Genomic DNA, 17366 nt, shown 5'->3' on the forward strand with positions numbered 1-17366 from the left:
GGCTAGGTCCTTCAGGATGGACATTTCCACAGTGCCGTGTTTGCTGGTCCAGCATTGCCACCAGGGAGCTTCAGTCCAGGGGGCCATTCATGATCTGGTGGCAGATACCTTCACAAATTCTGTCCAATTGCTGTTGTGTGAATTTGTGCTCATTCATGGGGGCCATTCTTTATCTAACTTTGCAACTTTCTGATTCAAAAGACAAAGCAGTGCACTAAGAACTTAAGAGAACTTGCAAGAGTTTGCATGCATTGCGCCACTATGAACCCAATGTAAATGATTCCACAAACTCTACAGCTCATGCAATGGGTAGCCCATCTTTCTTTGTAAGGGAGTGCAGCTTCATCAGTTCACAAACACTTACTGTGAGGAAACCCTCATCCTTGGTAGCCCACATCCAGTAAGAAAGGAGCCCACCTAGGAGCAGCAGCAGTAACTGCAGCGCCCACCCCTGATACCACACCTTGCAGTAGCTGCAGTGGTGGCAATTGTGCAGCCCACCTCAGGGCAGCATGGCTCCCAGCTCAGTCTCTCAACAATGTGACAATCTTGTTCAGAGTATAGATGTTATTACAGAAAGAACTTTCATTCTTAGGAAACTTATTATTTTAGCTGACATGGACAAATAGAATGTATTTGCTAAGTAGGGACTAGTTATCATACTTAAATTACCTGAATGGATCTAGAGGAAGCAGTGGAGATGATGATGATGATGATGATGATGATGATGATGCTACTAATATATTGAGTACTCATTTTCTAAATTTAGTTAGTGTTATTTTTATCATTGGAATATTGGTTTAAAACTAAGGACAGAATGAAGTATTCTTAACAGTATCTTCATTGTACAGTTGAGGGATGTGATGAACTGTAGGAGGACCAGCTCCAACCTCTCGAAGGGTTCTTGGAGGGAGGAGAGAGGAATGAGGAAGTATTTAGATAGAAATACAGACATAGAAAAAAGATAGAAACACAGGATAGATTTGGGAGGGCCCTGGGTCAACACCCAGCCACCTCAACTTTATTCATAATGGGCCTTTTCTACACTACCCAGGAGAGAGGCAAAAGACCTCTCCCTTTCGAGATCAAAGCAAAACATACTGCCAAGTGTAGACTCTTCAAAACACCTGTTAACCACACCCCCAGCCAAATCATCTTATTATGCAGCCCTGCTGTGTAGACGAAATTCTAAATGGTCTTATTAAATAAGAAACACAGAGCCAAATGCAGAGTTAAAAGCCCAAGAGATCAGAGCACTAGTGAATAGCCTTTAGCTTACCACTCACTACCATCCTTCCCCTGAGAGAGAGACCTTCTTCCTGTGTCCTGTCTTTTTATTGCCTTTCTGTTCTGCCTTCTCATTGGCTCTAAACCCAACCACATGACTTCCTTGTCACTGCCTGTCTATACAGACCTCCAGGTCTCTATGGTTGGTACTGGGATTAAAGGTTAGGTTCACCACTAGGCTGTGTCTTTGATCACACAGAGACTCTGCCTGCCATGTGATCAGATTAAGGGCATGTGCCACCACCACTGGACTTCTGCTAAATGGCTTGCTTTTAGCTTTGATCCCCAGGCAACTTTATTTATTAACATACAAATAAAATCACATTTCAGCACAGATAAAATATCACCATACTGCTGGGTAAAGTAAGCTCAGATTCTCTGACCTTGAGTAAAGCCACATGCCCTTTCTCACACATAGTGTTTCTGATTTTAATCGTATGAATGCTCAGCTGTACATAGGTATGAGATGCTAAGTATGGGTATTCTTCATAAAATTTTACTTAAAGGAGAGAGTTTGCCTGATAGCACTGAGTGTGCACTGAAAGCAGCTTGAGGTTAGGTCTATTCTATTGGATGAACTGGCAATATACTCAAATAGAACCTGTCATGACTTGATTGATTTAGGGGTGGAGATACTTAGACTATTGTTCAGAGAGGAGTGTATGTGTAGCCAGTGCAGGGATGCGGCAGGAAGGACTGATGTGTTATATGTGTTGTTTTAGAGGGGTATGCATGCATAGTGCACTCGGGTAAAGAAATTGGACTGGCAAGTGCATCATTACAAGTCGGGGAGGGATATATACCCTGAACCGAATAAGGCCCCAGACTACTAACCTATTCCCTAAGCCTGCCTGCCTGCCTCATATGTGTTTGTGGAACTGCACTGAATTCTGGTTAGGACTGTTACCCAGAGTTGCTAGTGGGTGGGTGACATTCCTGGGAAATGAGGCTGGAGAGATAGCAGGAGGTTGTTACAGAAGGCTGTTTAATCTCAGTAAAGAGCATAGACTTTGTTACAACCACACAATTAAAGGACTCACATAGGAACTAAAGCAGGATTCAAATACTGCAGTCAGGTTAGTGACTTCATTGAATGATAACTCTTTCATCAGAAGAGTACATCTTGCTGCTTAAGGCTTTCTCTCTTTTGGTACCCAGGCAAGTGAGGTGTTCCAGAACTTCCTAAAGTCACTGATCACTACAGAAGACTCCATCTTGCAGTCAGATAAAGCCCTCACTGATGGACAGAAAGCGATGGCAGGTAAAGAGGAGGGCTTAGCTCTCAGAGAATTCCTATACATCCCCCAAACAAGGAGATCTCTCCTGTTTCCTCTTCCCAATCTCAAAACCACAATTGGGACTGGTGTCGCCTGGCTAGTCTGTCAGGACATTTCCATCACATATGGAATCAGTGACTACTGGTTGGAAGACACAGAGAGTTTCTATAGGGAAATCAGCTTGGTCTCTGAAGTCAGGAGGGTAGCTCTCACTTCTGAATGTTCTTCCTTCCCTCTTTAAAACCCTTGTTGACAGCTGAGCAGGACAAGAAGGAGGAGGCCGAGAAGGAACTGGAACTAACAAGGCAGCAACAGAAGGAACAAAAGCAGATGATGGAGGCTGAAAGGAGAACCCTTTCAGAAAACATGGCCCAAGTACAGAAGATGGAGAGAAAAATAGAGAACCTTCTGAAAGAGCAGGACAGGGAACTGAATCACAAGCCGAGGGTGAGGATATATGGGTTGAAAATACCTGCTAGACCCTGGCTCCCCAGGAAGGAAAAGTGTGACATTGTCAGGAAATCATGATCCCAGAGAGAACATCCAAAGGCATATGATCAGGAAAATCTCAGATCCACCTATATCCCTGGTGAAGCCCTTAATTCTAAAGACACATCACCTTCTGTGGTGTTAGTAATCTAAAAGGGTTGGAGTGAAAAAATATATCCACAGGGGCTGCTCTTGTGTATTTTAGGGTGGTTTCATTCAAAATGAAAATACCTCAGCCTACCATTCCTAAGAATTTTTAGCACAACTGTCCAGGATATCAGTTTAAAATGATCAGATTAGTCAGGATATGAACCTGAAGATCTGAATCCTGCAGTGTCTGTTTCCAGATCTGGCTGGTGCATTCTACACAATTAAAGTGCCGTCTTTCTCAACCCAGAGCGTGACAGCTCTGCTCTCAGGACAGCAGGTAGTTCCCACCGTTTGTTACACAGATGGGGTCGGCTTAGCTCATTGAAGCTGAGACTGAATGAGAGTTAAAGTCCTGCCAAGTGGCACTGTGCTGTACTCTGTAGTTCTCAGGGCGGTCCCAGCCCCAGGTCCCCAGGTCCCCTTCATAACAGGCAGAGAATTGCAAACAAATATCTGCCATAGCTACTCTCACTCTTTAGGCCAAAAGTGTGAGGTTTTGGACAAACTTGTCCAATACTGTTTTTTATAGTTGGAGGAATCATGTACATATGTGCTCAGCTGTTGATGTTGTTAATTATGAAATGCTAGTATGTACATTCTTAAAAGTTTACTCTTTTTTTTTTTGGTAGGAACTAGGAAACCTTTATGTGAAGCAATATGATGACTTAAGAAGGGAAAGAAATCCAACTAAAGAAGTTCTTGCCTGGTTTGGGCAGACGGTCCTTCTTCAGTTCACTGGCAAATTTACATCTGAAGGGTTTAAACTGATGGAGAATGAATCCAGCTCACATAAGAAAATGTCAAAGAAGCATTGTTGACATATGGCTCACTTTTCTAATGTGCATGTAAATGGATTCATTCAAAGGCAGTTTCAAATTAAGAGTTATCAAGAATGTCAGAGACTGATAGCTAAGGAAGTCTATTTAAGTATTCTCTTCACAAAAAAAGTTAACTGTATAGTGACATGTTAGTAAGCCTTAATAGTGATGATTATTTTACAGTGCATATGTACATCAATTATGTACCTGTAAACTTTATATGTGTACAATAAAAACAAATGACAAGTATACTGTGAAGTCATCTTGTGAAAACTGCGACCTGACACTAAGGCCTGAACTTACTGGCAACCATCCAGTATCATTTCTGAACAGCGGATGCCTCTTCATTTTATTTAGTCTATGGTTTAGATTTAGTACAGCGTTAGTATAGTGTATCGTGGAACATTCTTCTCAACATGGAGTAAGTGTAGTCTATGTTAGTTCTCCTTGGATACTCCTTAGGAAATAAGCAATGGAATTTCCTTTTTAGAAGCAAGTTCTTGTTTTGTTTCAACAAGAAAGGAGCAGATTTTTCAGAATTGAGCCCACTAACATAAGTAATTATTTACTTTCAGTTTCTGTATGCATGTGAGCAACAAATGAAAGACATTCCATTTCAAATAACCTTTAATTGACCCTCAGGGATTTCCAGCCCTTATTGTTTCAAGATTTTTTTTTTTTGCTTATCTATAGTAGCAGATATATAAAAAAATACACAAACCCCAGCCTCTCATCAGCCTGCATTAGTATTAGTGTATTTAATGTGGTAGCCTGAGACAATTATGCTTTGTCCAGCTTGGCCCAGAAAAGCCAAAAAGTTGGAAACCAAAAAGGGTTTTTTTTTTCTTGGCTGGAAAACCTTTGTACAAGTACATTTTAAAACACAATGCCTGGAAGTAGTGGGGATCACCCTTCTTGAGACCTGTAACACCCTCCTTTTTCTGTTATTTCCTCACGCTGTGTGCAAGGCAGCTAGCTCACATAGGTCTTTATAGACACAGGGCAGTTATTTTTGGGGGCATAGGCATGGATCTGACGAATGCCATGTGTCTTAGTCAGAAATTAATGTTTGGTCTTCTAACATTCTTGGGGCAAAGCCATAAATCATCACCTATGTCCTTCCCTTTTCCAGCTACCAGCAGCAATCACCTGTTTCATCACTCAACACATTCTGCATACGTCTTACCTATGAAATTACAAAATGTACAAACTCCTTCTTTAAGATCCTGCTCCAGGACCCTACCTCCTAACTCTGTAGCTCTGAATACCACATCTCCTTAAAACAGACAAGGCCTAAAGTATACAATGCCTTCTTAATAAAAGTATTCTCAAACCCACTCACTAACCCTGTAAGACTTCTGTGTTGGCCGTGCTAATGCGTAATGGTTCTTACCACCTGGGCCTAGGTCCTCAGGATTATTTCCACATTCCTTCCTACACACCTGTAGGTGCCCAATCTTTATGCTTTCTCAGATTCACCCCTCTACTTCTCGCTTTACTGTCTTAGACCTTAAGGATGATTTCTTTGCCATTCTTTTACACCCAGATTGACTGGACATCTTTGCTTTCACCTGGAAAGATCCTGACACTGGAACAGAGTCTTAGCTCACTTGGATCTGGCCTTCAGATCATTTATCTAGGTTTTCTGTTATCAGTTAACTCCAAAACCCACCCTCAATCATAGACAGTTCCTGCAGTCCCTCACACCACCACTACCATCAAGGAAGAGATTCTTTCCTTCCTGGAACTGGTGGCTTATCTTAAAACCTGGATTCTCAATTTTGGTCCCCTTGCTTGCCCTTTCTTTTAAGCAGCCAAGGGTCCTCCAACTGAGCCCCTTGACCTGACTAAGCCTGTCCTACCTGCCTTCATTTGTTTGTGAGATCTACTCGCATTGGCCCTTGCTCTGGTTCTCCTAGATTGTGACCAACTCTTTATTTTTTATACTATTGAAAAAATGGTGAATGAACCTATAGTTTGGGAACAAATGAAAGGCCCTGTTGCTTATCTTTCCAAACAGCTTCATGCAACATTTAGGTGATAGTAACTTTGCATACATGGACTAGCAACAGCCTCCTCATTGGTCCAGGAGTCCTCCAAACTCACTTTTGATCTCTGTGTGTGTCCTCACACCACTCGGGCTCAAGGGTCTCCTTTCACACAAAAGCCTGTCTACTTTTTCCCCTTCTAAGCTTCAACTTTTTCATATCACCTTCCTAGGAAATCCTGATATCTCACTTGATTCTTGCCCTCCTCTCAACCCTGCTACACTCCTACCCAAGGCTACTACCCTTACCCATTCCTGCCTAGAGTCGCTCAAACCCCTTACCCACAAAACTCCAAAATCTGCTTTTGCCCCTCTGTCACAACCTGGCGACACTTGGTTCATGGATGGAAGCTCATCTCTCAGCTCCACTGGCTCCTGCCCAGTGGGTTATGCCTGAGTCTCCTCTGACTAAATTATAAAATCTGCCCCTTTACCACCAGGCACCACTTTGCAGAAGAAGACAGAGCCATCGCTAGAGATGTCACCCTAGCACAGGTCAAAACCCTTAATGTATACACAGCTTCTAAATATGCATCCCTCATCCACCACCACCATGCTTCCATTTGGTAAGAGAGGGGCTTTCTCATCACCCAAGGCACACCTATTACCAGCAGGCCTCTAATCCTAAAGCTGCAGGAAAAATCATATCTTCCCAAGCAAGTAGTAGTTATTCTCTGCCAGGTCCCAGGCCTCTACTAATAATATGACTCTGGGAAATGCTTTTGCTGACACGACTGCTGGAGAGGCCTGTCAGAACCTCATCCTCCTTTCTCTATCCTCTTCTTGGCTGCTCTAAGCCTAAATCTTCCCTACATCCCAAAGGCAAGCCCTCCAGACTATGGAAGCAGGTATGAGCCTCCCAGGGATAGCTCATTCTACAGGACAGGTACTATCTCCCTGACACCTAGGTAAAACCCTTCTGGACAGCTATTCACAAGTCCTTTCACACTGGGTCATGACCTCTGTACCACTTCCTCCAGCTTCTCTTTTCCAACCCAGCCTTTCTGCCCCACTGAGGGCTGTTACCCAAGGATGCTCCACCTGCACTCAAACCCTCCCCACAGAGGGCCTTGTGACCCCCACCAACTTCAGTCCACACCATTTTTGATGGGAATCTTGCAGGGGGGTAGGCAGATGTATTTCACACATATGCACCCTAACAAAAAAAAAAAAGCACAAATATTTTCTTCCTATGGTAGACATATATTTTCTTCCTATGGTAGACATCTCAGGATGGGTAGACACTGTCCCATGTCCAGGACTTCAGAAGTGATCTGCTCTCACCTCATAAATGACATTTTGCCCATATTTGGACTTCCTAGATCTAAAGATATTTAGTTAGTTTAAGGGATAGAGTGGCACATTCGCTACAGCGCTTGGTCTCCAGGAAATGTAGGAAGGACTAATGCACTTATGAAAACTCACTTATCAAAACTGTCAACTGATCATCACTCAACTCCTACCTCTCACCATAACTTATTACATTGAGGCCATGCTCTGAGCCCTGTCCTTCCTCAGTCCATTTCAGGTAATGTATGGTTCTTTTCTTTTGGGAAACTTACCTCTTCTGTAGCGAATGTGCCATTCCGTGAACACGTACCTTTCCGCATTCTCTTAAGACACCTTCTTTGGCAACATGCAAATCATGCCCTCCCTCAATACTCTATAGATCCTGTTACCCAAACCATTTTCCCAAGAGATGAAGTATTCAAAAGGCTCTCAGTCATAGGCCCTTGGCCCACATGGGATAGGTCCACGTTTGGCCATCCTTACTGTACCAAAAGCAGCTGAGATTCCGTGAGTTGATCCATCCATCACAACTCAAATGAGCTCTGGACCCCTGGCCTGATAAGAAATCCTATGAGTTGATGTGACCACTTAATGCTTAAGCTCTCCTGCCTATTGCCCATCTCTGAGGATGAGCTCTTTCCTCCCATCCTTACCCATACTTTCGAAAATCATGACGTCTCCTGTCTCTTTGGGTTCTTCCAAGCGACAGTCAGTACAACAGTTGCTTCTGGTGGAATTTCCTCAGGTCTCCTGCAGGCTTGAACTCCTGCTTTGGACAAGTATTGGAGACTCCTCCTCCCCCCATTCTGATGTCCCTTCAGAGCTGGAAGTAGCCAGAGGTCTATTGTCACCCTAATCAACAAACGGCTGAGATGGTAGGTCACAAAGTAGACTCCAAAACTGGCAGTGCTGCTTACCATGTTGTAAGAGCATGTCTGGGTCCAAACCAGGCCAGATTCTTACAGGCAAAGAGAAGGGTTGTAACTGGGTAAAGAGAAACCTAAAGTAGGCATTCCTCAGAATTCTCTAAGGCAGTGGTGCTCAATCTTCCTAATGCTGCAACCCTTTAATACAGTTCCTCATGTTGTGGTGACCTCCAAACATAAAATTAGTTTTGTTGCTGTTTCATAACTGGAATTTTGCTACTGTTATGAATCTTAATGTACATATCTGAAATGCAGATTGTCTTAGGTTACCCCTGTGAAGGGTGATTTTAACCCCCAAAAGGGTTGCGACCCACAGGTTGAGAACCATGGCTATAAGGCAAGTTTCTGTTTGTGAGGAAAGCAACTACTTCCCTTCTCCATCCCCAACAGCAACGTGTATCTGGTTCCTGATTAACCCGATAAGCAGGTATGAGTTCAAAATCCCCATACTGACTCCCAGCTCTTTGGACCTCCACCCACGTCCCATGGCTACCTGTCCAGATAAAACTAACAAGACATTCCTCCCCAAGCTGCTGTTCTCTAATCGCTGAGGAAGCTTGGCAGTTTGCCCTAAAACCTCTTCTTTCTACCCATGGAGTGGTCTAGTTTGGTGGTTTCACTATACCTTGCTTACATTCGCAAACTTGAGTTTGGATTCCCAGAACCCACGTAAAGCAGAGAGATGGTAAGCAGAGACAAAAATCCCTGGAAGTTCAAAGATCAGCTACCTGGTACATGCAACAGCAAAACAACAACCTGTTTAATCAAAGTGAAAGACAGACTGGAATCCATGGTTTTCCTCTAACTTCCAAAAGCTCACCATAGCACACAAGCACCCACCCTGTCATAGGAACACACACATCACTACCCCCACAAACACACACACACAAACACACACACACACCTCCCACACACTTACCCCACATGCACACATGCACCCACACCCACACTCACATGCACAGATATGATGATGAGTATGACTAACACTTGAAACCAAGAAACAGCAGGAAAAGAAATGAACACAGATTGCTTTGCTTTTCGATGCCATAGAAATAGATTATTATAATTGTGACAAACTGGTACAATGGCAATACAGAGGCAGGCCACCTCATTTTGTCTCTAGCAATCAGCAAATGCAAGGCTTTAAGGCAAAGCAAACTCACAAATAAAGGACATGGGATGGAGAAGCTGAGCTGTTCAAAGTTGTGTGTCTGTGTGCAGCAGCATGCAGAAGCTCACAGTCAAGAGAAAGCTTCCAAGGGTGGAAGTTACTTGACTTTCATTCTTCTATAACAGTCTTGACCACTATGTCACTGAAAAAATTCTTAACATGTTGAGTTGACACAAAAGAAAATAATGTCTTTTGTGATTCATCATCTTTATAAATTGTGTGGTGGGTGGATTTAAAGATCATTACAGCAATATCAAAGGGTGCCATCTATTGTGAAGTAATGTAGGAATTAGAATTTCAATTCCTCATTGAGAGGCCTGGAAGAGAATAAAATGAGAGGTATGGCACATACCTTCTGTCTCCTATAGGCTGACTCAAGCTGTTTCTAGTTACATTAAAGACTTCCATCCTGCCATGAATGCTCTCATTCCATGTGACTGTTTGCATTTTTAATGTTTGTCATTTTTAAATATTTAAATGAATATGAATAATAAATTCATGAGAAATGTAAAATCAAACAATAGATAATTTAATGTTAGTGGTCCTTTTCTACCCTACCTCAGTTATCTTCACTCCTGTGGTAGTCATGAATACTAACTTATTTTGTATTTTACTATAAGTTGATCATGAGATATTAAAATCCTCGTTATTTTCTTAACTTAGTGCAGCACTCGCAAACTGTGTGTATCACTTTCAGTTATAGTAAATCCTGAAGACTTTCTTGTATCAGTACAAACAGTGGTTTCCTTTAACTTGGGTAGATAAAGAATATCCCTTTCCATTTATGTTCATCACCAAGAGCCAACAAAAGAGCATTAAAGTTGTTCCAGAATTTTGACAAGACAATCATCCTGTGACACATCTGTACTGGCTGATTTTGTGTCAGCTTGATGCAAGTTAGAGTCATCAGAGGAAAGAGCCTCAATTGAGGAAATGGCTCCATAAGATCCAGCTGTAAGGCACTTTCTCAATTAGTGATCAATGGGTGAGGGCCCAGCCATGGTGGGTGGTGCCATCCTGTGGCTGGTGGGCCTGGGTTCTATAAGAAAGCAAGCTGAGCAAGCCATGAGAAGCAAGCCAATAAGCAGCATCTCTTCATGGTTTCTGCATCAGCCCTGCCTCCAGGTCCCTGCCCTGTTTGAGTTGGTGTCCGAACTTCCTTCAATGACCAACAATAATATAGAAGTGTAAGCCAATTAACCCCTTTCTTCCCAACTTGCTTTTTGGCCATGGTGTTTCTTTGCAGCAATAGAAGTCCTAACTAAGAACACATCTTTCACTGCAAGTGTCGTTTTCACTTGGAGAAATGACTCATGAGAGAAATTCCTGAATATGGATTTTACAGGTCAGAAGTATATGCATATTAAATTTTGATGCATAGTTCCAACGTGTCCCTTCTTACCATCAAACATGAGAGACTGTCAACTCCATAAAACTCAACAAATGTTGTGCCAACATGCTTTTCTTGCTCATAATACAAGTAAAACATAAACCTCTTAATTTCATTTTGTAGGATTTTATTTCATCCAAACATACTTTTTCCTCATATTTATGCTTATTAAAATGTGGTTGGCAGTCTCACAAAAAGTTTATGATAAATAATGCACAGGATTGAAATAGGCATTGCAAACATTTACTTTTTTTTACCTTTTTAATTTTTGATATTATAATAGTAATTATATAAATTACATTAGAAATTAATTCATTTATTCATTAGAAATTACATTTCTTCCTTTGCTGTCTTCCCTCCAACCCCTCCCAATACACCATGCTTCCTTGCTCTCTTTCAAATTCATGGCCTCTTTTTTCATTAATTGTTATTGCATGCATATATGTGTTCCTAAATGTAAGCTGTTCAGTCTGTATAATGTTATTTGTATGTATATTTTCAGTGTTGACCATTTGATATTGGATAACCAATTGGTGTGCTCTTCTCTGGAGAAGAGTATTTCTCTTGCTCTTAACCTTCTGTAGTTATCTGTAGTTCTTTGCATAAGGTAGAGGGCTTTTTCTTGTATACTTTGACAAGTTTATTGTATTTGTTCAGCTCCTGGTTGGGCAGTTATATTGGTGAGAATTTATGGGTGGACCATTTGCCTTTGTGCCTTGACTACATCTTTTTCATGAATGATTTATATTTATCAAATGAAATTTTAGTTGATTTTTTGGTGGGGAAGTTGTGGGCCTCTGACATTCTTTGATAAGTCTTTAATTTGAAATGGCTGTTGAATGAATCCATGATGACACACACATGAAAAAAGTGTGTTTAACAGTATTGCTAACACATAAGAGGCCTTCATACTATACTTTGCAGGAATCCTCAGCCTATCATATAGGAGTTGAGAAGCTGCATCCCTATATTACACAGTACAGGAAGTGCTTCAGTTAATATATTGCCAGCAATATCAAGGATATTCTGAATGGAGCTATTTTTAATGTCTTCAATCTCTTCTTCTCTTAGCCTTATTTCTCTTCTTAAATCATCACATCTCTCATCAATTCCATCAAGAATTAGTTCTTTTAGTGCCTATGAAAAGAGAGAGCCCATTTTTAAAAATATGCACTACTAATATTTCATAATTAACAATGTTAGCAGCTGAGCATATGTGTACATGATTCCTCCAACTATAAAAAACAGTATTTGACAAGTTTGTCCAAAACCTCACACTTCTGACCTAAAGAGTGAGAGTAGCTATGGCAGATATTTGTTTGCAATTCTCTCCCTGGTATGAAGGGGACTTGGGGCTAGGACAGCCCTGAGAACTACAGAGTAAAGCACAATGCTGTAGAAGTAACCGTCTTATTAAATAAGAAACACAGAGCCAATGTAAAGATAAAAGCCCAAGAGGTCAGAGCTAAGAGCCTTACCCTTCCTGCTTCAGTGATCCTCTTCAGCCAAGAGAGACCTACTTCCTGTGTGTTTGTCTTTATATAGACTTTCTGTTCTGCCTTCTCATTGGTTGTAAACCCAACCATGTGACCGCCTCGTCACTGCCTGTACAGACCTCCAGGTCTTCTATGGTTGGTATTGAGATTAAAGGTGTGTGTCTCCAATGCTGGCTGTATCCTTGACCACACAAGATCTACCTAGCTCTGCCTACCAAGTGCTGGGAGTAAGGCATGCACCACAAACACCTAGCTCCGCTATGGCTTACTATTAGCTCTGACCCCCAGGCAACTTTATTTATTAACATACAAATAAAATCACATTTCAGTACAAATAAAATATCACCATACAATGCCACTTGGCAGGGCTGCAGCTTTGACTCTCATTCAGTCTCAGTTTCAATGAGCTAAGCGTAACAAATGATAGGAACTACCTGCTATCCTGAAAGCAGAGCTGTCATGCTCTGGGTTGAGAAAGACTGCACTTTACTCTAATTGTGTAGAATGCACCAGCCAGATCTGGAAACAGACACTGCAGGATTCAGATCTTCAGGTTCATATCCTGACTAATCTGCTGTGGGATGGTCTGTATGGCAAATGTGTTGCTCTGATTGGTCAATAAATAAATCACTGATTGGCCAGTGGCCAGGCAGGAAGTATAGGTGGGACAAGGAGGAAAATAAAGCTGGGAATTGGAAAGCTGAGTCAGAGAGACACTGCCAGCCGCCATGATGACAAACAGCATGTGAAGATGCCGGTAAGCCACAAGCCACGTGGCAAGGTATAGATTAATAGAAATGGATTAATTCAAGCTGTAAGAACAGTTAGTAAGAAGCCTGCCACGGCCATACAGTTTGTAAGCGATATAAGTCTCTGTGTTTACTTGGTCGGGTCTGAACGGCTGTGGGACTGGCAGGTGAGAGAGATTTGTCCTGACTGTGGGCCAGGTAGGAAAACTCTAGCTACACTAATCTGATCATTTCAAACTGATATCCTGGATAGTTGTGCTAAAAATTCTTAGGAATGGTAGGTTGAGGTATTTTCATTTTGAATAAAACCACCCTAAAATACACAAGAGCAGCCCCTGTGGATATTTTTTTCTTCACTCCAACACTCTTTAGGTTTCTAATGCTACAGAAAGTGATGTGTTTCTAGAATTAAGGGCTTGACCAGGATCTAGGCAGATCTGAGGTTCTCATGATCACATACATGTCTTTGGGGTTCTCTATGGGATCATGATCTCCTTGACAATGTCACACTTTTTCTTCCTGGGGAGCCAAGGCCTAGCAGGTACTTCCATCCCATGTGTCCTCACCTTCAGCTTGTGATCCAGTACCCTCTCCTGCTCTCTCAGAATGGTCTCCTTTTCCCTCTCCATCTTCTTCTGCAGCTGGGCCATGTTTTCTGAAAAGGTTCTCTTTTGAGCCTCCATCATTTGCTCTTGTTCCTTCTGCTGCTGACTTTTCAGCTCCAGTTCCTTCTCGGCCGCCTCCTTCTTGGCCTGCTCAGCTGTCAACAAGGGTTTTAGAGAGGGGAGAAAGGACATTCAGAAGTGAGAGCTACCCTCCTGACTTCAGAGACCAAGCTGATTTCCCTATAGAAACTCTCTGTGTCTTCCAATCAGTAGTCACTGATTCCACATGTGATGGAAATGTCCTGACAGACTAGCCAGGCGACACCAGTCCCAATTGTGGTTTTGAGATTGGGAAGAGGAAACAGGAGAGATCTCCTTGTTTGGGGATCTCTGAGAGCTGAGCCCTCCTCTGTACCTGCCATGGCTTTCTGTCCATCAGTGAGGGCTTTATCTGACTGCAAGATGGAGTCTTCTGTAGTGATCAGTGACTTTAGGAAGTTCTGGAACACCTCATTTGCCTGGGTACCAAAAGAGAGAAGACCTTAAGCAGCAAGATGTATTCTTCTGATGAAAGAGTTATCATTCAATGAAATTACTAACCTGACGGCAATATTTGAATCCTGCTTTAGTTTTCACATGAGTCCTTTAATTGTGTGGTTGTAACAAAGTCTATGATTTCTTTCCTGAGATTAAACAGCCTTCTGTAACAACCTCCTGCTATCTCTCCAGCCTCATTTCCCAGGAATGTCACCCACTACCCACTCTGGGTAGCAGCCCCAGCCAGAACTATGTGTAGTTCTCTTGTAGAATATTATTTTAAGATATATTACATTTGTTTATGCTGTGGAACATTTGTTTTAATGATGCAAAGATGTGTTGCATTCTTTTATATTACATTTGTTTAACTCTGTGAAGCTGTGTTACTTTGCTTGTCTAACATCTGATTAGTCTAATAAAGAGCTGAATGACCAATAGCAAGACAAGAGAAAGGATAGATGGGGCTGGCAAGCAGAGAGAATAAATAGAAGAAAAACAGGAGAGAGAAGAGGATCAAGGAACAGAAGAACAAGGAGAGGTGAATGCTAGAGGCCAGTCACCCAGCCACACAGCCAGCCATGGAGTAAGAGTGAAAGTAAGATATAAAGAAGTAAGAAAAGTAAAAAACCCAGAGGCAAAAGGTGGATAGGATAATTTAGTTTTAAAAAGCTCACTAGAAACAAGCCAAGCTAAGGCTGGGCATTCATAAATAATAATAAGCCTCTGTATTTACTTGGGAGCTGGGTGTCAGGCCCCCCAAAGAGCAAAGAGCCAAAAGAGTAAAGAGTATTAAAAGAAACCCAATTACACAGTTCCACAAACACATATGAGGCAGGCAGGCTTAGGGAATAGATTAGTAGACTGGGACCTTATTTGGTTTAGGGTATACATCCCTCCCTGTCTTGTAATGATGCACTTGCCAGCCTGATTTCTTTACCCAGGTGTACTGTGCACACATATCCCTCTCAAAACAACACACCCTCAGACCCTCCCATTTGCATCCCTGCACTGGCTATGTATACACTCCTCTCCGAACAGCAGTCTAAGTATCTCCACCCCTAAATCAATCAAACCATGACAAGTTCTATTCAAGTATATTGCCAGTGCATCCAATATAATAGATCTGGCCTCAAGCAGTTTTCAGTGCATGCACAGTTCTGTCAGGCAAATTTTGTCCTTCAAGTGAAATTTTATGAAGAATACCTATACTTAGCATCTCATGCCTATGCACAACTGAGCCTTCATGTGATTAAAATCAGATATATTATGTGTGAGAAAAGGCATGAGTATTAAGGAAATTGAATGTATGACTTAATCTATCCTTCAAAGTAGAGAACAACTCAAACTATGACTTTATTTTTTTTATTTTTATTTTTTTAATTCTATATATTTTTATTTTTATTATATTAAAACAATTTTTTAATTTAAATATATTTTGATCATATTCTTCCCTTCTGTTTTTTTTTAATTTTTATTTTGCAATACAATTCAGTTCTACATATCAGCCACAGATTCCCTTGTTCTTCCCCCTCCCGCCCCCCTCAACTTCCCCCCAGTCTGCCCCCCATTCCAATCTCCTCCAGGGCAAAGCCTTCCCCACAGACTGAGATCAACCTGGTGGACTCAGTCCAGGTAGGTCCAGTCCCCTCCTCCCAGGCCGAGCCAAGGGACCCTGCATAGGCCCCAGGTTTCAAACAGCCAACTCATGCAATGAGCACAGGACCCGGTGCCACTGCCTGGATGCCTCCCAAACAGATCAGGCCAATCAACTGTAGTAACTGCCTCTGCCTTCTTTGGATCCATTCAAAGTGGCCCAGGGTGAAATTTGGGTCATTTGAGTATCCTTATTTATATGGCCTCTGTCAATCTGAACAGTGTCCTCCTCTCTTATCTAAATGATTGCTTCACTCTGAATGAAGTTGTCCTGCTTCTTTTGCAAATCTGTGTGAGTTTATCTGTTCAGCATACCCCTCAACTGTACAACAGAGATACTGTTGCAAACCAATTCATTCTGTCATTTGTAGTAAACTGATATTCTAATGAGAAAAATAATTCTAAGTTAATATAGAAAACGAGTACTCAATATGGTAGTATCAATATCACCACCACCACCCACTATCATCTCCACTGCTACCTCCATCTCTTTAAGTTGAATAACTAGTTCCTATTTAGCAAGCATAACTCTATTTGTCCATATCAGCTAAGATCATAGGCTTCCTGAGAATAAAAGTTCTTTCTCTAATAGCATGAATACTCTGATCAAAAAGTAACAGATTATTCAATAAACTAATGTTCTCTTTCATTTGAATTTATGTTATAAGTCTATTCTGAGGAAATGAATATTTGTTAGTTATTTAGTATCATACAGTATTTTGTGGGTGTTAAGACTAGAATGGCCGAGATACAAGATACTCTGATTTTTCTCCAGAGAAGGTTCTTCGATTCCAGGAGTAGCACTTACCCCTCTAGCTGTGCTCTAGCTGTCTGACCATACCTGCCCTCATGCCTCACCTTCACTCCCTTCCTGGGCACTTGCTGGTAGCCCTGTTTAACCTTCTTCCTGGCTTCTAAGTAGAGGCTGTGCCCACCAGGAACAGAGAAAGCTCCACGTGAGATGCTCTCCCTCAGGGGCTCTGCCAACTTCTCCAGCTCAGCCTGGCAGTGACTGACAGATGCTGCTTCATTCTGTTGCATGAAATCTTCCTTCCTTTCCTCTATGGTGGCCTGCCGGATGAGGAGGGGAAGACAAAACAAAGAAGCTGTTAGAAGGAAGGTGCCATTGTGACATTCCTGGATGAAGCAATGTGATGGCCCCACAGTGGACTGGGACAGGAGGAGGATTGGGAGACTTGCTTTAGCCCTGGTCTGGTCAACTCTGAGTGACTTCTAGAAACCTTTCTAATTTCCTTGGCCTCAAGCTCAAAAGCTATGAAAGTGAGGTGAGTGGGCATGGAATCTCTGTTCTTCTTTGTGGGCTGAGATGAAGAGTATCCATGCATCGATAATGAACGTAAAGTTTAACTGGGAGGGGACACAGCTTCCTTGAAGAATGTGGTTTGGTGTGGGTGAAAATTTCTGCACAGCAATTCACCTGTCAGTTCAGAATAGGTTTGTGATGGACAGAGAATTTAGTG

General features: G+C 42.0%; 1 protein-coding gene across 1 annotated transcript in view; it reads right to left on the reverse strand.

Annotated features, from left to right (window-relative positions):
- Positions 1-11103: 11103 nt before the first annotated feature.
- LOC131913618 (guanylate-binding protein 3-like) overlaps positions 11104-17366 on the reverse strand; it is a 36648-nt gene continuing 30385 nt past the window's right edge. The window contains exons 12-15 of the mRNA XM_059266359.1: positions 16744-16956; positions 14111-14213; positions 13657-13850; positions 11104-11982 (exon numbers count right to left, since the gene is read on the reverse strand). Of these exons, the coding sequence (XP_059122342.1) occupies positions 11776-11982; positions 13657-13850; positions 14111-14213; positions 16744-16956 (717 nt within the window). The 3' untranslated portion in view covers positions 11104-11775. The remainder of the gene's footprint in view (positions 11983-13656; positions 13851-14110; positions 14214-16743; positions 16957-17366) is intronic.

Source organism: Peromyscus eremicus, chromosome 6, assembly GCF_949786415.1.
Source record: "Peromyscus eremicus chromosome 6, PerEre_H2_v1, whole genome shotgun sequence".
NCBI lineage: Eukaryota > Metazoa > Chordata > Mammalia > Rodentia > Cricetidae > Peromyscus > Peromyscus eremicus.